The sequence below is a fragment of the Ixodes scapularis genome, unplaced genomic scaffold, assembly GCF_016920785.2.
Source record: "Ixodes scapularis isolate PalLabHiFi unplaced genomic scaffold, ASM1692078v2 PGA_scaffold5__190_contigs__length_132052651, whole genome shotgun sequence".
NCBI classification, from domain to species: Eukaryota; Metazoa; Arthropoda; class Arachnida; order Ixodida; family Ixodidae; genus Ixodes; species Ixodes scapularis.
This window is the reverse complement of record NW_024609880.1, coordinates 121,260,738-121,287,445: the sequence shown is the minus strand read 5'-3', so window position 1 is coordinate 121,287,445 and position 26,708 is coordinate 121,260,738. Positions and strand designations below refer to the sequence as shown.

General features: G+C 42.8%; 1 protein-coding gene across 1 annotated transcript; it reads right to left on the bottom strand.

Annotated features, from left to right (window-relative positions):
• Nucleotides 1–9,570: 9,570 nt before the first annotated feature.
• LOC115330399 lies at nucleotides 9,571–22,017 on the bottom strand. Its single transcript, XM_040222443.2, has 5 exons — nucleotides 21,870–22,017; nucleotides 20,743–20,915; nucleotides 17,362–17,432; nucleotides 12,466–12,669; nucleotides 9,571–10,096 (listed from the first exon to the last, which is right to left on the bottom strand). Exons 1-5 carry the CDS (start codon nucleotides 22,011–22,013, stop codon nucleotides 9,834–9,836), a joined length of 855 nt encoding a protein of 284 aa, XP_040078377.2. The 5' UTR covers nucleotides 22,014–22,017; the 3' UTR covers nucleotides 9,571–9,833.
• Between the last annotated feature and the right edge of the window lie 4,691 nt (nucleotides 22,018–26,708).

The window sequence follows — 26,708 nt, the reverse complement described above, 5'->3', positions numbered from 1 at the left end:
CGACCCGGAATCCTCAAACAAAACGTTTGAAAAAGACCCTCAAGCCGCAAGTGCCCTATTGTATACAGTTTATGCTCACTCATGTGTTATTAGTTATGGCGCAGAAACTTTCGCGTAACCGTTAGACTTAAAGAGCGAAAGCAACCAAGACTTCCAGTTGATGAAAAAATGAGCTTCGCAATAACGGCGGTAAAATATTAAAAAAAAATTGAAGACGTTTACAATTTTCTGTGACGCCAAATTATACCACAGCTCTTGAGGAGGAGGGGAAGGTACGGAGGGAAGGGTATGCCCCTCTTCCTTCCCCGCTCAATTTAGCGGAAAGATTTTCCGCTCAATTTAGTGGGAAACTTTTACCTTCGTGACGTCAGACATCACGTCACTAGGTTAAATCTAGGGGGAATTTTTGTCCGCCAAATCTTAGGGAAATAATTTCCGCTAAATTTAGCGGGAACATTGGCCATTCTAGATGCGTGTGACGTCACACTGCGTTACACGTGACGTCACGTGTGACGTCCCGAGGGTTACTCTCGTGACCCTCTTGAGAGTAAACCTCAAATCCCTCGCAAGTGTAACCCTTGTGGTCCTTGTGAGTATAACCCTCGAGACCCTCGTGAGGGCAACTACGTGAACCTCGTGAGGGTAACCCTCGTGAGGGCAGCCCGTGTAACCCTCTTGAGGGTAACCCTCGTGAAATTAACTCTCAAAACCCTTGTGAGGGTAACCATCGTGACCCTCGAGAGGGTAACCCTCGTAAACCTCGTGAGGGTAACCCTCGTGTCCCTCGTGAGAGTAAGCCTCGTGACCCTCGTGATAGTAACCCTCATAACCTTCGTGAGGGTAAACCTCGTGACCCTCGTGAGGGTAACCCTTTTGAGGGTAACTAACCCTCGCAACTCTCGTGACCGTCACGAGGGTAAGCCTCGTAACCCTCGTGAGGGTAAACCTTAGGACCCTCGCGAGGGTAACCTTCGTAACCCTCATGGGAGTAACCCTCGTGACCCTCGTGAAGGTAACACTCGCGATCCTCGTAAGGGTAACCGTCATGACGTTACACGTGACGTCGCGTGTGACGGCAATATGAGAAACATCCCATAATGCAACGCGCGGTTACAGCGACGGCGACGCCGACGACGACACCGCTCAAGCCGGAAACGGACGCCTAAGAGAAGCGCTCTAAAAATGTGAACGGAAAAAAAGTTCGAAATGGTAGACTGACCATTTCTTATCTCGATCATAGTTCTCCATTAAATAATTATTTGCCTCGTTAAAGATTTTATTGTTGCCTTTTTCGAAACACGGAGGTCGACCGGTGCGCCAAATTTGGCAATGCAGGACCGAACGTTCGGGATTTGGAATTTTGTTCCGGCCTAACGACACCGGTTGGTGTGCTTCGCTTCAAGCCAGGCCAAAATGAACTTTTAAAGCCTAATACCTACGGCAGTGAGCAGCCTTTCAGATGCACCAATAAGTCGACTGTTGAGGTCTATAACTAGTGATGCAAAACTATCGATAAATCAACTATCGATACTATCGATAGTTTTTCCAAAACTATCGATAGTGTCGCAGAACTGTCGATAGTACTATCGATAGGTTTTCGATAGTCGACTATCGATAGTTCTGCAACATTATTGATAGTTTTATTACTATCGGTAGTCAGATTTCTTTCGACTATCGATAGTACTAGTGATAGTCTTTCAATCGTCGACTATCGATAGTGCTATCGATAGTTTTGGAACAGTCGAACATTGGTGGTACTATCGATAGTTTTTAGATAGTCGACTATCGATTGTTCTGCGATATTTTTTATAGTTTTATTACTATCCGTAGTCAGATTTCTGGCGACTATCCATGCTATCGATAGTTTTTCGATAGTCGACTATCGATAGTACTAGCAATAGTTTTTTGATAGTCGACAATCGATCGTACTATCGATAGTTTTTCGCTAGTCGACTGTCGATAGTTGTGCGACATTATAGATAGTTTCATTACTATCGGTAGTCAGATTTCTGGCGACTATCGATAGTACTATCTATAGTTTTTCGATAGTCGACTATCGATAGTTTTTCGATAGTCGACTGTCGATAGTTGTGCGACATTATAGATAGTTTCATTACTATCGGTAGTCAGATTTCTGGCGACTATCGAGTTTTTCGATAGTCGACTATCGATAGTTTTTCGATAGTCGACTGTCGATAGTTGTGCGACATTATAGATAGTTTCATTACTATCGGTAGTCAGATTTCTGGCGACTATCGATAGTACTATCTATAGTTTTTCGATAGTCGACTATCGATAGTTTTTCGATAGTCGACTGTCGATAGTTGTGCGAGATTATAGATAGTTTCATTACTATCGGTAGTCAGATTTCTGGCGACTATCGATAGTACTATCTATAGTTTTTCGATAGTCGACTATCGATAGTTTTTCGATAGTCGACTATCGATAGCTCTACTATATTATTGAAATTTGTATTACTATCGATAGTCAGATTTCTGGCGACTATCGATAGTACTATCGATAGTTTTGCACTACTGGAGCGAACACAGTTGCCGCACCGCCGCTCGCCTCCCTTCCTCCTCTCTTCACCCAAACTCCTGTCTTCGGCATCAAGGCCCGTTCACACTCTTGCAACCGAGTACGACCGATAGAGACCAAACCGGTTTTTAAGCCTCTTGCGATCTCTTAGGACCAGCTCCGCTCAGCGCATCCGGTCTTAAGAAGTCTTTCTCGGTCGTACTCGGTTGCAAGAGTGTGAACGCGCCTTCATTGAAAGCTGAACGAAAGTGGGATGGTGAGTGCTTTGGCTAGCTGGGTATCCTACTTGAAAAAATAAAGCGAGAAGCAGAGAAAAGGAAGCGACACAAACTACTAGTGTCGCAAAACTATCGATAGTAAACCCTCGAGAGTACTCTCCAGAGGTTTACAATAGTCGAGTATCCAAAGTACTATAAATAGTGTTTCGACAGTCTTCTATTGATGGTTTTTCGATCGTCGACTCTCGATAGTTTTTCTACTATTGATAGTGAGATTTTCGCCGACTATAGATACTATCGATAGTACTATCGATAGTTTCGCATTACTACCTATAAACCCTTCAGTGTTCTCGCCTCGACAAAATCGTGTTCGAAGGTTAGTGAAAAACAAACTGCACCTGCACCCTTCACTCGGGTAAACGAACGTGAAACAATTCCCACGTTTAATTGAACCCCTTAAGTGAGGAAAGCAAATGCAACGACACTGACCGTGATGTGACGCCCGCGGATCCCATGCACGCCCACGTTTGATGGGCTGGGTGGTATTTCGCAGAAACGAGAAGCGCAGGCGCACTGTGTCGTTCACCTAACTACCTCGGCTACGTTAACACGTCGCACTCTGATACTCAGGCTTGCCGACCGTTTAAATATTTTAGATTTAATGCGCACTGACATTTACGTCTGCATAAAAAAATGAGCGAGAACTCATCTCGCTGATGGGAACTACCGAATTAGAATTCAACCTCCAGCGAACATCGCCTTCATTGACCTTTGGGTCCCGTACTGCCCCTGAATTGTTCAAGGTACACGGAAACTGAATCTTCAACTGGAAGCATGAAATTTCTGAATTTCAGGCTTATGGAGCCACAGCAGAAAATTGGACTCCGGGTGTTATATACGGCATCGACAAACGGAAAACCTCTGAGGCCTCTATAACTAACTTGGGATGCCGCACGCAAAGCATAGTGAGTGCAAAAGTCCTCGGTGTAGAAAGACGGATGGCTGGTGTAACCTTTGTAGGCGAAGGTGTCCCCAGATTTTCGACATATTATGCCTTCATGACAAGAGAGTGTGTATATTAAACTACATATATCAAATTCTCTGATTTTTCCTGGTTTCTCAATAATATTTTTATTAAATTCTCTGACCATAACAAAAAAAGAAAATGAAATGCAGAGGATGGGGCTGCAGCGGCTGTTAGGGCTGTTTCCGTTTAATCCGGCGAATCGGGTGTTGGCTTGCGTTACCCCGTTATCAAGGGGGAAACTGATACTCAGCACGAGGTCCATCTACCGCACACCCTCCCGCTTCGTTGCGTGTCAATGTGCGGCCCACAACACAAATTTTAACTAACTTAGCCAATCTTTGGAAGATGTTCCTGACACTTCCCTCACCTCTCCGGGTGTATCTAAATTGCGGCACAATTCCAGCTTTTAAGCGTTGGTAGAAACCCCGTAACCAAAAACTTGTGGCCTGTGGCATATATCAGCCTTTGGGCCAGAAACCAAGACACATCACTGAATAAGACGTCACGAATACTCGATGACTGAGTGCTCTCAAGAGATGCCCCATTGAAGAAACTGTTGTATAGTCAATATCTCGGGACGGGCCTAAATGCCCCAAAAATCTTGCTTCGTAAGGCTAGTCCCTAAACTGGCCAGTCCCAGCCTTGATAGCAGTGGCTCTTCAAAAATAAATTCATACTTTTTTTTTTTTTACTGTTGTGACAATTTATTATGGCGGCACCGTCAACGCTACTAGTTCACACACCACCCAGCGGTAAACCTCAGAGAAAATGAATAAAAATTAAAGTAAAAAACGAAGCCAAGCATGTAACGCCCCTGGGCTAGGAGTTTCCAGTCCCGGTACTGATGCGCCTCCGAAGAGGCACGACCTGATTGCGGCATGGGTTAAATTTTAAGCTCTTCCCACAGAGAGCGTCGAACTTCACCAACGCCTCCACCACTTTGATTCAGGGCGACAACTGACTCTTGCACCTGACCGAAGCCAACAGCTCCCTGCGGTTACGCTGAAAGCTACTGTCGTTGGAGCACAAACATACACACCCGTCAGACCGTGGCAACGCCCGCAATCAGCGACCACTAGACAACCTCTGCCTGACTATCACGGCGTTCATGCGATCCTTTGAACGTGACGCTCGGCGCTATGAGGGGCCAGATGACGAGCCCTTTGGAGGCATTTCAATGCCCTATTGAAGAGCACCAGGGGAACTGCGCAGGGGAATTCCCTGAGTTCCTCTGCACAGTAAACTTCAAAACATCTATATAGGCTTAACCGGCCCTTTATCACTTTCCCTTGAAAAAAACAAAACAAAAAAAAAGAAAAAATACACGGACTGAATTACAGCCTGTATGCTGACGACGTCACACCCTGGGTGGCTGGCGGCAGCGACGGGCACACGCAGGACACACTGCAGCAGGATAAACGCAGTGGAAGGGTACGTGGAACCGAAAGGCTTAAGCTGCTCCCCACAAAAATCGGAGCTGCTCCTTTATCGGCCAACCCGGAAAGGACAGAAAAAGGAAGCGACCACTCAAAACCCAAAAATTCAGCTATACGCTTCCGGGGGGCTGCCCATTCCGGTGGTACACTGCATTAGGGTCTGCAGAAAAACGGCCACAACATCTAGACAGTCCGGACACTCGAAAAAAGTGTGTATCAAAGCACCCGCCTCATTTCGCGGATAGCCAATCGGAATCAAGCAATGAAGCTTGAGGACAACTTAATCAGGCAGGTTCAGGCATTCGTCCTAAGTCAAGTAAACTACCTCGCTCCCTTCCTTGATCTCAAAGCGGTTGAGCGCAATAATATCAGCGCTTTAATAAAAAGGGGTTACAAGCAGGCAATCCGCATACCAATCATGACCTCCAACGACCGCTTTGAAGCACTAGGATTGCACAACACGCTAGACGAGGTAGTAGATCAGCACAGAGGATAGCGCAGATGGAAAGGCTTACCAAGAGTCCGAACAGACACTACATACCTACTACGAAGGAAGATTCGGGGAGAAACACGACATTCCACCCGACATCAGGGGGCAATACACATCCCACCATTACCATGAAACATGCACCCCAAACACAATACGGGACTCGGGCATGCAAAAGCGCAAGCACTAGACAAGAGGTTAGCACACCTCGAGGACGTGGTCTACGTGGACGCCGGAGACTACAGCAGTCATGGCGCCATGGCCATATCGCTAGTTGACCGATAGGGCAAGTTAATCAATTCTGGCACAGTCTTCACGACTTCACCAGACGTCGGGGCGGAAGCAGCCATTGAACTGGCAATGACCTCGTCCTCCCGGATCAAATTCAGAGCAAGCGACTCCAAACCGGCAATTTTAAATTACACTTGGTGACGCATATCGTCCGTTGCACTAAAAATTCTGCGGACCGGTTTCCATGAAGATCGAGTTCGGGGAGTCCAAATCGTGTGGGCGCCAGCTCACTCTGGCCTCCGGGGGAACGAGAAGGCGCACGACGCGGCTCGAGGCTCAACCGACCGGGCCGTCGTCACCAACATCTTTGACACACACTCGTTGCGCTGGTCGGACAAAGAAAGGCTAATTGCCTACCGGGACGTAATTAACCTCTACAGGCTTGGAAGGGTTGAATACCCCGCAGCAGACAGGACGCTGCCCAAATGGCAGGCAGTGGCGTGGCGCCTTGTTCAAACTAATACATTGTTAAACTTAGTGGCGTACAGCCGCTGCTATCCGGGGCTTTACTCCAGCGCATGTAAGCATTCCGGGGACAGGGCCGACCTGCAACATATGGTCTGGGCCCCTGTACCTTTAAAAAATAGAGAAATAACATAAATATAGCTCAAAGTTTACTGTTAAACATTAGGACCTCCGAGCAGTGAGACACCCTGATGCGCAGCTCGGACCCGGGAGAACACGTCCGCCTGGTCCAGATGGCCGAGGCCACCGCCAAGGAACAAGGACTCCTGGCCGCCGACTGAGGGGGGAGAGCGATGGCTCTTTCTGCACTCCATCTTCCCTGACCCCATCTATGGACAAATAAGATTTGTCATCATCATCAGTTTTGTCAAGGTATATGTGTGTAGACATACTTATGTCAAGAGTGCCCATACCTCTGTGGAGAACCCGAGGTCGTTGGACTCAACAAAGGTTTCTCTAGTACATATGCTGCATTGCACGAAAAAAAAATGTGCGAAAGAAGGAACTTTTTTCATGCAACACACTGAAATATTTCACACACAAACATCACAGCCAAGCTTTGACTTTCCGATAAAAACATATTTTTATTATCAGTTTTGCCAGGTTAGAAATAAAAGAAGCGCTAAACTTAGGAGAGGCGCGAATGGCAATGTAATGCAATTGTATAATATTTATTAGTCCATAAACACTATAAATTAATAAAATAATGCTAAAAAAAAAGCACTTTTGGCGCCGAGATACTTGGTTTCGGGCCCTCTAAACGTTTCCGCTCGTGACGTTACGAGCAGAATTTTTCTCGTCGTGGGGGTCACAAGTGGCATTCTTGCCTTCTTATTATCAGTTGCGAACTAAGCTCGATGGTGCGTGTTAAAAAGCACGATAGAAATTTTGAATCATCGCGTTCATAAAACATCACCGTCAAAGTTAATAAAGACATCATAGTGAGCGTTTGCCCGATCACGAATGCCGATCACAGAGACGCTCTTGGGTGCCAATGTTCCCAATAGCCTATCCTGTTTCTTTTTCTATAATGAGAAGTTCTCTGTGTCATGTTCCACGACCTAAAAGTCTTTATTTATCACCACAGTCGTGGCTTTTACAAAATATGATTAACTATTGCCAGCTCACACGCACATAGAATCTCTTTTCGTTAGACTATATCTGTAGACAAAACGATTTCATCACCATTGGATGTGTGTAGTACACTCCCGAGTGATCTGTTGCTGCCGATACCAGGTGTGTTGCCATACCATGCCGACGTTATTCACCATGATCCGCACATAATTATGTTTTGCAGTAGCGGTTTCTCGTCGTCTAGCAGCACTTGTAACTTCCAATGTTCCTGTCTCGAAGTTTCGGGTCCTATAGCAACTTCCGGAAAAAAGGATGTAAAAACCAAAACTTTGAGATTTGGCAGCTGTGACTTTCGGTAACTGTCTTAACTAGCGCGTGATGCGTGTGTTAAGAACGTAAGCGATTGCATTTAAGCAATATTGCTGAATGTACAAAATCGTTGCACCGCCTGTTTTATATATTCAGTTCCTTTTGATCCAAACAGCAAATTAAGAATTACTCGGCAAGCAAGTGCACTGCTCCACGATTCATGCGGCTCCCGGCTACCTTTTAACAATAACAATAAATCATCGTTGAAGTGCACGACGACTTTTGTAATGTATTATTTTTCAAGGTTGGCTCCTTACGCGTTGAATGACGCGAGCAATACATTTACATTATCCGATGTAGAAATGATTTCCAATTTGTTTTTTGCTGCAGCTGCTTTAGCAAAACGTATTATGTTCTTTCTGTTGCGCTTGACGAGGATTGTTCATATGAATTAGCAACTCCGCTTGAAGTTGATCAGATATTCCCCAGACATATGAGAATGCTGGCTACTCCTGAAGTATATCAGTTCTTCTATTTACGAGCATCTATATTTTTTATTCTCGCAGAAGTATGGAAATGATTCCCAGGGGTCGCCCTAAAACTGTGAATGTTGGAAATGGCGTATTGGGAAAGAAAACCAATATGAAAAATAACTATTTAAAACTCTCGCCCGAATCAATCACATAGTTGTCAAAATGGTGCACAGCTGCAACATCCATGGTGTTAACTGGCCTTGGGTTGATGGTCCGGCAGGGCAGGCTGTCGACGTCTTGAGGGAGCTTCACACAATTACAGGTTATGCTCAAATCACTTTCTTCCATTCTAAGGACGTACTTCTAAAACAAGGGGCAGGCTTTTTCAAACACAGAAGTCTGCTAAAGCGTGATAATCAGTGATCACAAAAACGAAAGAGCGACAAAACATGTACGATCGAAATTTGGTGACTACCGAGACAGCAGGTAAACACTCGGGTTTCTTGCGGGTAGAAAAGTATTCACTCAGCTTTTCCGGCCTGGAGCTAGTAGAAAACATAATACAAGCTGTCGTTTTTCTAAATAGGTACTGGTCTTTCTAGTTATTACTGCGATCGCCACTTTTTAGCCTCCTCATTGTAACTATTTTGATATGCAACACAATACGCTTGCACGCGTGAGGGTAATTAATGAATAAATATATTGGAAACAAAAATATGGATGTCCCCCAAGGGAAATCAAACCCTGGACACCATGAATCGTGAGCCCTACCTTCAAATACCGGGCCACGAGAGAAACATTTTGTATTAATTGCACGAGCCAAGGTGGAGATTTTGAAGCGATATTTATTAAGTAACCTTTTATCGCCCTATCGCGTGCATCGACAGGTCGCAGTACCGGGCGCTCCTTGATGTACCGCAGTCGTCACAACGCCATGCCAGAGGAACAACGTGTGTTTCTTGGGTTTAACGTCAGGGATCTGTTCTAATCTGTATTCGCCCAAATTATAAAAATCGCTGCATCGTCCCTTTATTAGCGGCATGTTGCCTAGACACGCACTGCTATTGCAATTCGACGTAGTCTGCACCCAAGCACCGCAGAAACGTAAGCCCCGTGGTTTTAATCACAGCAACCATTTTGAAGTCACGAATGTTTATTGAAAGAAATGCTCATTTTATTGCCATTTTTATTGTGATAATACAGACACCAAGCACATGTTAGGTACTCCTAGCTAAGTTGACTTTTTTACCACTAGTATTTTTTCAAGCACAGGAGACTGCAAGAATTCTTCCGGAGATATTACACGGCACAAAGTCCTGCTGCTTTCTGCAGTTGCCCGAAATCCTCCGCAGTGTTTAAATGGCTGTCTTAGATACTGTACTGGTTCTGATTTACGGAGCAACAAAAGACAACGTTCAAAGACACGTGAAAGATGGTTTGAGCGCGATGTCCGATACAGAGACGGGAAGTGTATTTGTTGAAATTATTGTGCTAATTGCTTGCGTTTACGTCACACTATGCGGCGTTATCTGTTTTATCTATCTTGTCGCAATCTTCCTTGTCATAAAATCGGTGTGTCGGATATCCGCAGTTGAGAATAAATGCGTATCGACAGCTGGACGGAAGTTCCTTAAATAAGGAATCATACAAATACGTAGTTTTACTCGAACTGTCCAATTCCTTCTTCTTTTCCTCGGTTGCTTCGCTTCCTGCTCTTGTATTGGCTTGGGGAATGGTCACATTGTTTAACAAATCTTCTCTCAACCAGAATTCGCAAGCTGGAAAAAAAATAACGATATTTTGAGGCAAAAGGAAGAACGCGCATTTCAGTTTATAACAGTTCGCTTAGGATAAAACAGATAAAAAACAATCGGTTTTATGGCGAAAATATAAATATAAGTTTGCCCAACCAAAAAAAGTTGAATAGAGAAAAAAAAAAAGAGGATACTTCTTTTTAACTTTGCAGAAAAACAAAATTAAAACACGATTCAAGATTAACAGACAGTGTAATCGTTGTAATATGCTCTCAAAAATATGACATTAAGCACTTCAATTGATTTTTCTGTGATTTTAAATTTTATGTTCACCAGTGTAGCTATCGCTGCGTGCTTTTGCGATCTGTAATGCTGCACCATATCACCGCTCTCCTGGTTTTTAGGATCCGAACACATTTATTAAGGAGCACTTTCAATATGGGCATGTCTATGAGAATTAAGACAAAGATTGAGCAAAATGGCTGCCGTCCTTTTCCCGATCAACGTGCAATAAGGGGTTTTAACTTCGCCACTTGAATATGTCTTCTTGTTTTTTGCAACAAGAGTGAAGGTAAGGAGTTAGGTGTAATGTCAGGAAAACCAAAGTCTAATTTTTCATCCACGGCCTTTTGTATTAATAGAAATAAAATACTAAAATCAGAATACGCGATAGGACACACGACTCGACCGCCGGTCTCTGCAAGCAAAACTGATTGTACCCTTGTATTAGGGGCCTTTCACTGCATTATTTCCATCGGCTGTTTTATTTTTCATATCCTATATATTGACTGAAGCTTCGAATATTAGGTGCAGCCGGGTGGAGGCAAATTCAGATATCCAACATTTATGACCCGTGAAATACGCACCTGGAGATGAATTTGCATAATTAATAAACTATAGTGTTCTCCGGCCTATTGCTACATTGAATTCATACTTCATTTATGTCTTTCTGTTTCAATTTTAGTGGGGAAATATAAGTACAGTATCTTTTAAAATTAGTATTGGGCGAACATGGTAGCTACACAAGCGTTAGGACTGCAATTCTTCGCCAGGTTCGTGGCTGAGTGGGCAATGTCCTTGCATCTATGCAATTTCAGCTCCCAATGATTGTTTGCGCTTCACCTGCCCGGGTGGAATGCTCGAGTATATTCACCAACCGTTGACCTCACAAGGACCGCTTCAGACTTTGGCATGAGTCTAAAAAGAGTCATATAATTCTCCGCATGGGGTCAGCACCACGGTAGTGTGCAATTCAGCCGACAACAACGCATCCGATACACGCTTGTTTGGAGCCGAGCTTCAAGAGCTAGTCTGGCCACCATGGATGAAACACACTTTGTTTTTTGTGCCAGTCTGGAATCCGTGCGTACCCCTCAGAAATGCTTGACTCTCACAGGGTATCACCACACATGCAGCAAGATGGCGGCGCTCAGAAGCCGTACTTGCAAACGTCTATAGATCCCTCCAACATTCAGCTTCTGCGCGGTGTCATCCTTGTCTTCTTGTCTGTAGAACACGTTCTGAGCATGCGCAGTTGCTTTCTCATGTGGAACATCAGGCTGCGCGTATGCGCCCACATCCCACTGACTCGGCATTTTTAATCTGGGTGATAAGCGCTGGAAAGGTTTACTGCCTTTAGCTTGTATGGAAGTGGGCTCTCGCGTCATTCGTGTCAGTTGATTCTGAAGAGGCCACTTATACACCTGGGTTGCACGTGACGTCATTCAAACAGCGCTCCGATAACCACAAGAGAAGAGGGGAAGAGCGAGCTCCCCTCTTATCAGGATCCTCTTTTGTGCCTCCCAGATTTGCACAAACGTCGCTATTCTCCTCCCAGGAGGTTATAGAAGATTAATAACCCGTCCCTTAAAATTCTTACAAAAGCAGCTCACTTCTCCTCTTACATGGTGGTCTGAAGTGTGCGATGTGACTTCAGTGCAACCCATGTGTCTATCTTTTTGTTATGTCTTTGTCTTAGGGCGCAGTAAACATGTTACACTTATCGTCCTTTGCTCGAATGACTTTGTCTCGACCTTTGGGTGATTTTCGCAATCATTGAAGGCTTAGTTGTCAAATTCTGGACGGCATGTGGCTGGAAAAGTGTTTGAGTTGGTATTAATATCGAAACGACTTTGAGTATCTTGCTAAAAGTTATGTTTGGGCTAGTGGGTTTACAAGCATCTCGGCCCGACAAAACAAGGACAAAGAAAAACGAGAGACACGACAGCGCTGCTTTTTGTCTCGTCTCTACTTATTTCTTGTTTTCGGTCGCACTGTTTTAAACAAAGATATTGAACATTTTGCATATACTTAAATTCAATTACTTTCATTTTCTGCCTAAAAATGTTCTTAATAAGTTGCCACTGTAGGAGAAATCATTTCATTATACTCACATGCATAGTCGTTGTCATTTTGCAGTGATCTCGTTATATGACAAAAGGAATTGCTGAATATCACGTATTTTTCTGAATATGTCGTGTAGAATTTTCGCCAACATTCCGGGTGATATATAATGCAGCCTAGTGACTTGCAGAAGAAGTTGAAAATGAGATCGTAGCAGCTTCCCTTTGGTGATGTGGCTTTACTCTTAGGCTGGCCTTGAAAAGAAAAATGGAAGATAATTTTTTTTAATTAAGTGGTGCGTTGTGAGCTTGACACAATACGCACGGATAGGGTTTGAGTCAGGGCTTGGCGTGTAGTGTTAACGCCCAAAATTACGCAGTGAAAAATAATTAAAAAAATGCCGCAAACCGCTATAATTGCAGTCAACAATAAACGGCATCAGCAATTAGACAAAACAAGTAAAGAAAACAGAAGATGAGTATGTAGCCCCGGATAATAGAACCCGTTGAAAAGTGTGCACACCAATAGATGCTGGGTCAACTATTTGAGCACGCCGTTGTTTGAGCACGTGCACTGAGCTGATCTTAAAGACGAGTGCTGCATCAGCGGTCGGGAAAGACTCGGATTAAATCCCACGCTTCGTGCCCGAAAAATGGCGACGGCCAATGCTTCTTTGATGAACTTTTGAAAATAGTTTATTGCGCTGATCATTTAAAGAGTAACTGCAAAAAAAAAAAAAAAAGCTTTTTTTTTTAACAGCCTAATTGGGACAAGCATGTCAAAAGACAATCTTTTCCGCGATGAAAAAATATTTGTACGGCAATATTTATTGCGTGAAACTGATTTTAGTTTGCGGCTATTTCTCCCGTTTTAAATCGCGCGCCACAAAGTTGGGATTCCGGTACGTTGAATCCCAATCGGCAGCTATACTTCTCATTGGCTAAGGGTTTGATTGAAAGCTTAGATCTTGGTTGTTAAAGCTTTTTTATATGGTGCAATTTCCTTTTGAGCGGCATATTTTGACGTTTAAAGAATAACCCATGTGATGAGAGTTATTATTCTTTACAAGATGTTTACAAGACGGGCACTTCCGCTTGGATTCATACCATAAGAAACAAAAGCTCATTCTTTCATGGCCGCCGAAGTCTCCACCACCGCCTGTCTCGCCTACCTCGACTAATCGTTTCGCCGAAGTGATCAGTGTTTCGTGCTGACCCAGGTGCTTGAGTGAGACTTCTTGAAGTGAAGTAGTGTGTGTTTAGCAGCTATCGCAGGTGTTAGTGATAGGAAGCGATGCGGGGTTTTGGCTTTCATAGCGCGGCTCTTTCGTTTTCCTCTTTGCTCGCTTAGCGTGTTTTTTTTTCGTTCTTTTCCGCTCGCGCGTGCAAATGCTGACTTTTCGGAGATGTCAGATGAGTGATCCTGACAGCGAGCCTTCCAGCAGCCATGTCACCCCGAAAGGAATGCTAATTGGCTGGAGGCAATCGAGCGTTCGCGTAGCGACAAACATGTCCAGTTACGTTCTTGTCATATCGCTCCGGAGGCCGTGGAGATTCGCACCGGGTGCCCCGGATGCATCGAACGTCCCCGGCCAGACACAGTTGTTACGTAAAAACCCTGGCACAGCCAGATTATTACGTAATAGCTTTCCGCAGAAGCCCTCGGACGTTCGAATTCTGCGTTAGCCGACAGATTTCTTTTCTCGACTTTCGAACCATCTTACGTAAATTGTTTGAATAAATATGTACTGTTATCGTAAATCTTGGCTTGTGATCGCGGCTTTGTGGATTATCGTATTCGTTTTGCTGGAGAGACGCAAACGACGGGCATAACAAAATCGGTTGCATATTCCGCATACCTTGCGAAAGCACTTCCCCAGTCACCTTGCGAAAAGCGCGAAACACGGAGTCCGCCCCGTCCCGATTTCCTAGCCTTTTATCTGATTTAGAGCAGTTTGTACCGGCTAGTAGGTATGTCTACTGAAACTTAAAAGTAGGGGCAGTGGAAGAGAGCAAAACGACGAAGTTCGGAAAGATTGCTCGCCCTCCCCAATTTCTGAACTTTCAAGTAATTGCACCGTAATAAATGCAAAAGCCTCTTCCCAAAATAAAAAAAAAGCACTATGTTCACTACGTAAAAAATGGTTTCAATTCATGCATCTGTGGGCAGGTGGGAAATCTTGCCCTAATTTATTCACACCGCATGATGAGCGCAACACGTCGCTGTGCAAATGCAGTCCAACACGACGCATAAGAACGGCAGATTTAGGACAAAAATTCGGAGTTCATTGTTCAATTAAAACGATGTGATTTTGTTCAAAACTCCCGCAGCTTATTACTCACGGTATGCGTCGGGAATCCTTCATATTTTGAAACGGAACGAAGGAAGATTTACTTTTAAAAGCGCTTGCTGCGTCGTCCCGGACAAGTTTGACTGGATCAGCTGACGACGAAGGGACAGAACCCGTTTAACCTCAACACCACAACAGCCAATTTGCGCTCCGTATTGGGTGTCTAGTTCCAAGTACTGCACCACACACACCACGAACGTTTCAGTTCTTTGTCGCGTCGCCGTGTTGCACCAAACAGAACGAGATCGCCGAAGTCAACGCAGCGCTGTCATGAACGTTGGCTTGTGGTTGCAGACCCGTCGACCCTGTGACAACCTTCGCTTTCAAAGCACACACGACGATTATGAATGATACTCTCCGTCTTCCGGGAACATCACAGGGGCACTTCTCCGGTCACGTCTTCACTCTATGTGCTCGCAAACCTCGCAGCTTTTCGTGTACCGACGTACCAAAACAATACCGGCGTCATGTTTAGCGTGCGTTGTTGACGTTTTTGCCAGATCTTACCGAAAGTCGAGACGCTGCGTCGTTCAACTCAGCAGCCAAGTCAACAAAAAAGAGCAAATCCAAGAGTGAGGGGCGGGGCGTAGTTCTCCTGCGCGGGGGTCGAGAGAGCGGGACTTTCAAATGTGGAGATGTTCCGACTCCAACTAAACGTCCTGTGACGTAAATATTGCCAAAAAAAAATATTTTTTTCGCGGAACATTTGTTTTGTGAATGGTTGTCCCAATTAGGCTGTTTAAAAAAACACCTTTTCTTCTTTGCAGTTAAGCTTTAAGGCTCTGGTATGGTCCGACGTCGAGTGTAGCGAGCGCGGTGTAGCGCCGCGCACACAGATACTTATTGGTCTCAGATATCGACTTCTGCTCGCCGGCCAATCAAACGCGCGCGTACTGCGCTACGCTGCGTTCGCTTCGCTAAACGTTGGAGCATAACAGAGCCTTTCGACTAAGGACGTCGAATGCCCACAATGTAACCAGGTAGAGAATCCGAGCACAATACGTAAGTCTTGCGACCACATGAAAAGTTTGAAAGGGACTGTAATAAAAAAACAAAAAAAATACCAGCACCGCAGCGCGCACATCAAGCGCGCGCGAACGAAATATTTTATACTTCGTCTCACCTTAGCATGGACTAACCCCGAATGCTGTGCTAGTGCCAGCGGCTAGCCTTGACTGCCTTGTCCGGAGCACTCGCTACACCAGCGCTCGTGCAGCCGCCGAGGCTTCATTCGAAGCAACTAGATCGCGTTTTTGCACGCGCGGCAAACAATAGCCCGTACTGAGGTGAGACGAAGTATAGACGGTTACACGGATCGCTTTAATGGCTGACAGCTGCTATTTTATTGCTCTTAATTGCCGCGCTGCGGCGTTATTAGAAAAAAAACAAGCTTTTAAGTTTAGGCGTAGCCTCCTTTATACTGACAAAACCTGGCAGATTGTCACGTGACGCGGCCGCCAAAAGTGAAAAGGTAGGGCGGCAGACAACAGTCGTGTAACGGGTGCCCCTCTGCGGCGAGACGCCGAAACACACTTGTCCCGAACGATGGAATGTCCGCTCGTGCTTCTCGGGTTCCTCGGTCTACCGCTTCGTTTCCTTTCGGGCTCGAAAACCATCTTCCGGGTGCTCGCCGCAGCAAAAGCTGCGCGGTGAATATCAGACTCCCCGAGAAAGGCTCTGTGCTACCAGATCCACGCGCTTCGAATCTGCGAACGGGCACGCTATGGCTCGGCCATGGAACTGCAAGGTTTTGTTGTGAGTATTCAGGAGGCTATGGTTTAGGTAATCTGAGAACATTTAGTTGCTTCAGCTTCAAGCGAAATAAGTGTCAGAGGTACCTTAGATAGTGGCATTTTATCGATTGTTTATAATAAAACCTGGAATAATAATTTCATACTATATGGAAGTACGATCTAAAAAAAAAGAAAAAAGAAAAGGATAACTATTTCAAGGTCTGTATACAACTGAACATGCGCATATTTTGAAAACGAAAACAACGATGCATGTAATAAAAATACGTTGAATCGTTTCAATTTAGTCGTACACATGAGGAACAAAATGTTGCAGAGCAAATCAGAATTATAGTTTGAATGTCAACATTTTAGTAATGTGAGGCACTTGCATATTACCAGCGACCTCGCATTCCTGGTAAGTTTACAACGGTTTATGTGCACCGCCAAATGTTGGATACAAAATAGCTTAGTGGCGTCTATTTAAGCTAATATTAACCTCTGTGCGTCCACAGAAGTTATTCAAACAAACATGACACTGTAGTAAACCGCAGCAAAACCATAGTCGCACTCGGTACAAAAATATAAAAAAAAACATAAAGATACTTGCACGCTGCTTTAGCATGAAACATATGTGAGGGGTTAAACAAATCGATGGAGACCACGTAAAAATTCAAGACCAGTATTTTTAGTCGACGGATGGCCCGTTGACATCTTGTAAATTAACCTGTGCTTAATACATAAATAGTTGCTGCATTCATGGTGTGCCTCCCGGCGACAAAAGGTTCGCTTACAACGCTTGCCGGAAATCGTGCGGTGACGATGTAAGTGTTAATTATTACTACAAGAAATTGTAAGGTACGTACCCAGTTGCATATTATTTTCAATACTATAATCCCTTTGTTTTACAGCTTGAACAAATTGTGTTTTTGTTTTCCTGTAACACAAGATGGGGAGAAAAATACATGTGTAGACATCTTGTTTACACTTAAAGTCCGACGTACAACCTCGATTTTCTGCAGGGAAGATAATCCTCTTAGCACTCCCCTCTCCTAAGCTGTGAGTGGAGCCAATACGGGGCAAGGTAGAAAGTGGAGAAGATATAGGAAAGGAGGAGGCGTGTGAAACCTAGTTAATATTTAACAGGCGTGCGAAACCTAGTTAATATTTAACAACGTTTGTTAAATATTAATTAGGCATTATCTTTCACGCTTTTTTTAAAGCCATAGTAAAATAAGTTTCAGCCATTGTGCATTTAGCCTATTTCAAACTCATAAATCATAACTATAAAGAGTAACCAAAAGTAAACGTAAAGTTATCATTTAGCGGTTTCCGTACCTTCAGATTAGCCAAAATGATTTTAACAATATGCAATAGACTTCACACGTTCTCGGTACAAACGCCTAGCTTGAGATAAAAAAAAAAGAAACTAGTTAACAGTTTGCTCATTTTCAAATTATGTGAACGGAACCTATCAAAAGGCCTAAACTTAATTCCGTCTGTGTGTCATATACCGGCAAGGGAAAAAGAAAGGATTCTCAAGTTAATTGTTTTTTTACCTTTCCGTAGGGAGATTAAGTTAAACCTGACAATAAAATTTTTCTTCATTATAAAAAAAGAACGCTGTCTTTTAAGGAAACAATACCATCCAAGGGGCGATTGGTGGCCGAGTGGCAATAAACAAAAACAAAAAGGATCGGTGGCCGAGTGGTCTAGTGCACACCAGCTCGGAGCGCGTGGATCGAAAGCTCGCGCTGAAGAGCCCAGGATCTTAGGTTCAGTCCCCACACCTGCCCGTTTCGATCTGGATGAGCATCGTACCGGCGTGCGGTCATGCATCAGTACTGCGTGGTGCACGTTAAAGACCCCAGGCTACCGGTTGAACTACACTGGCTAAATTGCTCATCCACAGCGGGTGAGTCGTCGCAGCTTTGAAATGGCTGATTAACTACACGCAGCCATAAATATCCACACAGTCCCAATAATTATTCTTCAATACCATCCAAAATAAACTAGACACAGACACGTGATTCTGAACGAATAAACTATTTTTCTGAACTATACTACAAACATAAAATTCTTAGCCCTAAAATGTTTGTATATGCTCGGTACTATGAATGTGCCGGGTATCCGAATGCGTTATATTTGAGAAAGGACAAATAACACTGGTTCACATTTAGGTGATTATTTTTTGAGATCGTTCTTGTAAATTCTTGCCAGCTCGTAGTGGGAGCCGGCAACTTATGTCTTTTTTAGCTTTCAGTAAATGGCCCTTTTTGGTTTTTTTACACAGAACGGTGGGCGTCTTTTCCCCGTATTTTAATATTGCCTTAGTGAAATAAAGTTTCTTTTACTTTCGCTGCCTGATCAATATGGTCACATCCATGCTTTCAGTATGTGCGGATTATACACTTTAAGGGGATGCTGAACCGAAATCTGGATTCCACAAAAAATGCGGCAAAAGCGTGCAACGGGATGCTACAAACACCAAAGCATCACTCATACAGCGATATCTCAAACGAATGACCGTGTTTTTCAAGAAAAGGAGGCGCATTTCACAGAAATGAACACGTCATGTTTCTCCGAGAAGGAGAGGGAACGGCCTCGCGTCTTCTCCGCGTCGCGGCCTTGAGAGAGCGAAGCTAAGAGAGGAGGAAACTTGCTATCTTCACGTCACGCGCCTCGTCGGCTTGATTCAATCTCGACCTCTTTTTCCGAAAATACGGCCGTCCATTCGAGAAATCGCCTTACGAGTAGTGTTATAGGGATTGTAGCGTCCAGCTTACATATGCTGCATTATTGTTTTCTGAAATTGTGCCAAGTCAGACATATCGACTCAATACGGTGAGCAATTCTGTTCCAAAATGCGTCGCTGGCACATCGGAACAATGAAGGTGCAAGCCAATCAAAAGACAACCTTGCCTGAATTCGGCGAGAAACAAGAGCACTTGTGCGCGTTTTGGGAGTAAACAAACGTACGAGGTATGCAAGAAACAGACGAACTTCCACATTGTATACGCCGATACAGAATCGAGACATATACTTATTGTGGTGGTACAATAAAGTGATCATTGTCGTGTACGTATTGTGTAATTGGAGAGCATACGAAGATCTTATGTCGACAATATGTAGATAAAATGAACCGCACTGAGCGGATGATACAAGCGCTACATAGCCGGCCAAAAGACAACATCTCTGACGGCGTCGTGCTTCAAGGTTTGAGTCTCACAATTACCCTTTCAAGTATGTTACTCCACCACACCGCCTTGTCTTTTCGACGTTTCCTATTTGTTCTATGAATGCACCGAACGGGATTGAAGGCAAACAGAGGTGTTCTGGAAACACATGCCGCCGTGCGGAACGCGGTACGAAAATTGCTGGGACGTGGCACGCGTTTGTGGTCCTCCAGAGGTTCTCTCACTGTTTGTCCCGCCACGTGTACATGCATGCATGATTTCTTGTTTAGGAGCTTTAGAAACACAGTACCAACATTGGCGGGACAGCCCACGCTTGAATATATCACGGGTCATTTTCATCTCCTAATGATCTCTAAAGAGGAAATAATCAAAAAGAGGCAAATATAATAAACATACTAATAAATGATTTAGTACGATTCAGTCATCTTCATACCTTTTATTCTTTCTTCGTTAGAGGCCACGCAAGATGTGGAAAATGTACCGAAGATCGTATTTGATACAGGTTTTGTTACAGCATATCTTGTCAGCCTTAGTTGGCTCAATTTGCGAAGCTTCAAACAGTTTTGAAGTTGCAAGAAAGACTCATTTTTTTTTTTCATTTTGTATAAGCGATGTTTGCTACATGTTTCTTTAATCTTTCCACGTAAAATAAATATTTGCTTGTTCTCGCCGCCTGTACAATATTGTTGAAATGTATTTTCGCCATGTATATTCACAATGACACACCTATATGGGCTGCGCGCAAGTGCATATGCGGTGCTCAGTCGGTGTAACTATTTGCTATAATAGTGATCCTATCTTAGTTATGAGAGGGCTTTCGGTACTTCTGTATGTATCCTATTTTTAAGCCTCAGCATACAGTTCGAAATAGTAGATATGCAAAATTATTGGCTAAAAAATAAAGTAATTCAAGCATCTGATCGTGCTTCAGTGAAGCTCGTGGATACTTATCGGCTTTTGAAAAGGCAACTAACCCGCTCAATGGACTGGTTGGATATTTTAATTAAAACGTTTATGGTAGGGACATTGTAAAACAATGAACATACTTACATTGTTTTAGACTTTGTGTCGTACCATTTTGATGTGTATGTAGCGCTCTTCAGTGTGTAATTGAGGTCACTTGTTTGCACTTGAAGACAAGTAAGATCTCTGTAATGTTTTTCGGTCCCCAACCCGCTACTATAAATGAGATAATAGCTCTGGTTCGCCATACTCTTGATTGTCTGAAATATATATACATAAATGTTTCTTATTATTTTTACGTCAATTAAGCGCTGTCCTCAGGTATAGCTGAGTATGCACTGATAAAGGCATGATGTGAAGACGCTTCTACTCAAAGCTAAGCTACTCAAAGCCACCCCGCCAGCCACCCCACCGTCTGAGGGGTGGCTGGCGGGGCGACCCTAGGGGTCTCCCGTTCAGTCATTAACACATGCTTGGGCAAATAAATATTGTTTACTACTACTACTACTGCGTTCATAATAAACTGGGATGAAAATCGTGAAAACGCACACTCCACTCTCATCCACGCAGTCTACGAGTGAAAACACGTAATTGATTCTCTAGAAGAATAAAAGTGACAAATGTAGACTCGACGTAAAAAGAAACTAAAAGCTTTAAAAACAATATTCGTGCTTGTAATAATATCATTAATGAACAAAAAATGTCCAAAGAAAGAAACAAACAGGCAATATTGATATTAAGTAACAAAAATGGCCGCGTTGATTTACCTTCATTCAGCTGGTTTTGATTATAGGCATCACGTTTTATTTTATTAACCTTTGAAATTTGCGCCACCTGGGAAACCACGATATCAAGCCGCTGCCAATAAAATAAAACTGCTTTCTTTTCAAAGGTTAAAAACTTCTACGCATCCTCGAAGGCTCAGAATTTGTCCACATATAACGCAAGACGTTATTGAAAAATAAGATTTAAGAACAAATTGTAACTAATGGTTCCGGTTATAACATTTTAAGGGTATCGGATATTTTTTATTACGCAGTGAGGTTTGTTTTCTGCAGGGGCATTATTCGGGTACATGTATTCACAAGGTCATCCGGCTGCCATTTCCTCACTAATATAAAGAGGATCTCAACTAAAACAGCAATCGCTTTATGAACAGGCAGATAGCTAATATCGTTACAATAACTGATATTCCCGGTGAAAATAAATCATACCTTCCACGCGTCCTGCATCGCACCAAGGTTTTTTCTGTTCAGGTCAGGATTGTTGTCCGGCGGTCTCTTCCAACTTTGAAACTCTACGTCGGCGTATGCCGCAGAAACGCTTAGGCAGAACACCAAATGTTTGAGCGCCAGCATCGTTGACGACCTCTCAGACGCAGTGGCAATATGGGCAGGCGTGTTCGCTTTATATAGTTTCCCCGATTACGTAATTCTTGGAAGAATCGAAATGTCTTTTCTTTTTGTGTTGTGAAAAGAAACACTCACTTGTGTGCACTTACAAATATCACGCTCTCCCACCTTTTTTTTTTTGAATAGGTGGGCGTGTCTCTTTTCATTTTGTCAGGCAGTGAATCCCCCGCTTGCAAGGATAATCAATACCCTAGGACCCAGCATGACATCATGCGCAGCAGCAACGCCTAAAAAATAACTCAGTCCCAGACTGCCTTGCGAACCGGCGCTGCTCTCGTCGTCTGCTCGCTGCTCGGTCGGCTCAATTGGCTACGTGAGGCTTCGACTACGTCTGCTCCACGCCTGTGGTCTGTTTCGTCTGCCCGTTGTTACGGCTGCTTTTCGACACGATCACGGCACACAATAAATAATAATAATAGTAATGTTTATTTCTCCATCATGCACAAGTACATGATGGAAGGGGACTGAGGAAAAAAGCTGCATTTGTGCAGCTTGACGAGTCCCGAGCCCCCCTCCCTGATGGGCAACAGCGGCAGGTCACAGAAAAAAAAATACACAGGTCAGTAAATCAATGTACAAAATTACAATTTAGCAGATAAATTAGCACTGCTAAGAAGACAGTTTACTAAAAAAAAACAAGTGCAAATTCAAGGGTTCAATATATTCAAGACATTCAAGATTTAAGACATATAGTACGACTATGTAATACTTTACTTATCCACTAAATGCATTCGCAACGGGTATAACTGTAACTTATAAATGAGGGAATTGAGTGGAATATTTACTTAGTCATTGCTACGCAAGTTACTCTACAAAAGAAAACAATCTCTGAGATATTTTACTGTTTATTTTAAAGGATCAATATGATAAGTACTAAGGTAATTAGGTAAGGTCGGAAGCACGTTGGATAGCATTTGCTCAACATATGTTGTTCTGCAACTGGGGACTCTCCAGTTGTCTAGGCTATGTTGTCAATTTCAGCGATAAGGACGCTAGTTCACTAAGATTGATAGCATTATTTTTGATTTCAGACCTATAACTTAGACATCACCGATATTTATAATTATTGTAAATATGGATTAAATTTAAGTTAGTGAACAGAGGCTTACTAGGGTAATCTTATAAAAGATTAGATATTATTCGCAGCAGTTTTTCTTGTAGCATAAGTATATTGTTCAAATTTGCCATTGTATTATTTCCCCAGACGAGGTGACAGTAATGTATACGTGAAAGAAATAACGAGTTCTAGATTAACAATTTAGCATTTTTTTGGCCAAATAGAGCGGTGACGATACATTATGCCAATCACACGTGACAGCGTTACCAAGATATGATTTAGATGTTCATTCCAAGTCATATGTTGCGTGAAAACAACTCCAAGAGTCTTAAAACTGGTAAACACTTCTATTTTTCTCGAATTCAAAACGATATCTCTCGTAATAGCTGCATGTTTATTTTTCGGTTGAAACAAAATAGCCTCAGTCTTGTTCACGTTGATCTTTAAAGCGTTAGCTTAATTCCTACTACTAAACTTCTGCAGAGTTTGATTCGCCCAATGGGCTAAGTCATCACAGCAAGCACCTGTGACTAACAAACTTGTATCGTCACCATAGATGATATGTTTGGTATTTTTTTCTACGTTCACGATGTCATTAATATATAAGTTGAACAAAAAAGGGCCTAAAATACTGCTTTGTGGAACACCAGATATGATCGGTTGGATATCTGAAGAGTACCCGTTGATATGAACATATTGTTCACGATGAGCAAGATATGATGAAATGATAGTTGACGCTGGTCCGCGAAACCCCCACCTTTCAAGTTTCTTTATCATCAAGTCATGGTTTAAATAATCAAGGAGTTTCGTAAAATCATCGAAAATACCAAGAGTCGTCTGTTTATCCTCGAAGGTACGCAAAATGCATTCATTTTGTTCCAGAAGGGCCAGTTCTGTAGACCGGCCTTTACGAAATTCGAATTGCAAAAAAGTGAATATATTATTTTTTTCCGCAAATGTTACCATACGGGACAACAAAAGTTTCTCAAAACCCTTTGAAAAAACAGATAAAATTGAAATAGGCCTATAATTCCCGAAATCGTTTTTGTCATCCTTTTTGTACAAAACCGTTACCCTTGCGATTTGCATTCTCATGGGGAATTCCCCGGCCAGCAAGCACAATTTAAAAATATACGTCATACAGGGAGATATTATGTCCAAAACGTATTTATTGGCTCCATTTTCATGTCGTCAGCGTCGCAACTTTTACTATTTCTTAATGACAAGAATGCAAGCGTCACCATGACTTGCACAACTGGCAGAAGAAATATGGAACCCTCAGATTGATTTTCAATGTAAGCGCAGGCGTTTGTTCCTGGGTTATCTCTTGGCAAGTTCACAAATTAATTATTAAAGGCGTTTGCCAGCTCACGATCTCTTAGGTCTGTGCCATATGCACAAATTTTATCTATTTGTTTTATTTCAGATGAACGATTAATAACATTATTAAGCTTTTTCCACATGACGTCCGGTCTTTGTGCTGATGATATAAATGAGTTGTTAAAATATCTTTCTCTAGCACTCTTTAATTCTTTTGTAAGTTTATTACGGTAGACCTTATAGACCTTAAGAAATTCAGGCTCTCTCGTTTTCACGAAAGCGATGTACAATATGTTTTTGTTATTTGTCTTGACTAGCAGCTCTCGAGTAACCCATGGCTTACGAATTTTCCTTTGTAGCTTAACTGATTTATATAGGAAGCAAGCTTTATATAGGTGCAGGAATTTATTGAAAAACACATTGTACTCCTTATCTGCCCCATCATTTTCATACACTTCAGTCCAATCCAGGCAAGAAAGTTCTCGCCTAAACGTAGAAAGATTATTTCTTGTGATATTCTGAAAATATGAACGTTTATTTGTACTATCTTTGACAAGCTGTTTTTTTATACACATGAAGACACATAGGTGGTCGCTTAGGTTAGTAGTGATTATTCCTGATCTTATATATGGTAGGCTATAACTTGTGATGAGAAAATCAAGTGGTGTTCTATGACACGGCGAATTTAATGAGATTTTGATATTTGTTGAGCAGGAATCGTTGAAAACTTTCCATGTGCAGTTTATTCATTCCAGAAAAGAATGCTTTATTGTCCTGTCTTCTCCCACGAGCCCTCCTGTTCTGCACCAGTGTTGACGAAACGGCACTCCTGGAACGCATTCCTTTTACGAGGAATGGAGGAACGCCGGTGAAACTGGAACTGGAACTTATTACATTTTGAAAAAAAAACTGCAGAAGGAACGAATATTTTTATATCTATATTTGAATATTTATTTGGACCTATAGTGGAGATTTGTTGTCAGTAATAGGTTATGAGTTAAGTGGGAGCTCCTCCCTTCTTTTTCCACATTTGCAGAGCGAACGCTTGAAAGGTGGTTACTTCTCCAACATTCGCTCTTGTAAAGTGGAGAGAAGTGAGACTCGCTTCTATTTACACTCTTAACTTGTCACTGACTATAATTTTTTTTATTATTATCGCCAACTTCAATCTCAGATTTAAAGAATTAGGCAGTGTCCGAAAGCTATTCGAATGGAAAGAACTGGAACAAATGTGACCTGACGTTGGGATGTTTCCTAACCAACTCGCCTGAACACGTTTGCTTCTGACAATTCGATACGTAGTTCGACATGCATATATTTTCGCTTGTTCGCTTTATTTTATTTACGCATTATCTAGCACAGTACTTGAGTTAAATACGCAATTGTGCAATTAACTGAACGACACTTTACATCATACAAATGCAAAGTGAACGAATACCTTTCGAACCATTGTAACTTGTGACGGGAAATCGTTCCAAGGTTGAGAAGGAACGATAAAAGAACTTTCGTTCTTGTCTTGGAAGAACTTGTACAGCACTTTCTTACACTGTATTTTTTTCCGTTATGTGTAACCAACTAGCCTGTTAGTTGGTGTTAATATTTTCTTTAAAGGAACGCATTTAGGCGCAAAAACAATGCGTATATACATATACACAGAATGCTTAAGCAAAGCCTGAAAAAAGTTCCTGAAATTAGAGCATTCGAGGTAAAAAGATAATTCCCTCGGCACCGCATTACTTGTGGTGGCGGACGTCAGAAAGGGCGATATACTTATTATTAGTTTGTTAATTAATTAAAGCATGACTAATTCACTTTTTAATAATTGCAAATAGACATATGGTTCCATTTAGAGACTTGCTGAGCCTCGTCGAAAACCACCAAATTAGTGATCTTTAGAACGAAATTTAGCGCGTGAGAAGTGTAGTAGTGCGCTAAAGTTACCACTCGTGGAGCACGGGCGCGAGAACCTACTGCCGCGAAACCCTCTATCGGACAGCACACCAGCGGACTTCGCCCCTTCATAGCTCGTCTGACAGCGCTCTGACCGCCACAAGCTGACGGGTTGTCACGTGTTTTTTGTTTATTGTTTTGCGGGCATTTGTTTTTAGATTAATAAAAAAGAAGCTCGCAAAGCGTATTATGTAGGAAACATTTCAATTAGGCGTTTCCCAATGTGCTCTGCAACTCTCCAATTCACACCTCGGCTCTTAAACAAAAAAAGCTAATTAGTCCTAATTAACTATATAACTTGGCGCATAAGAAAT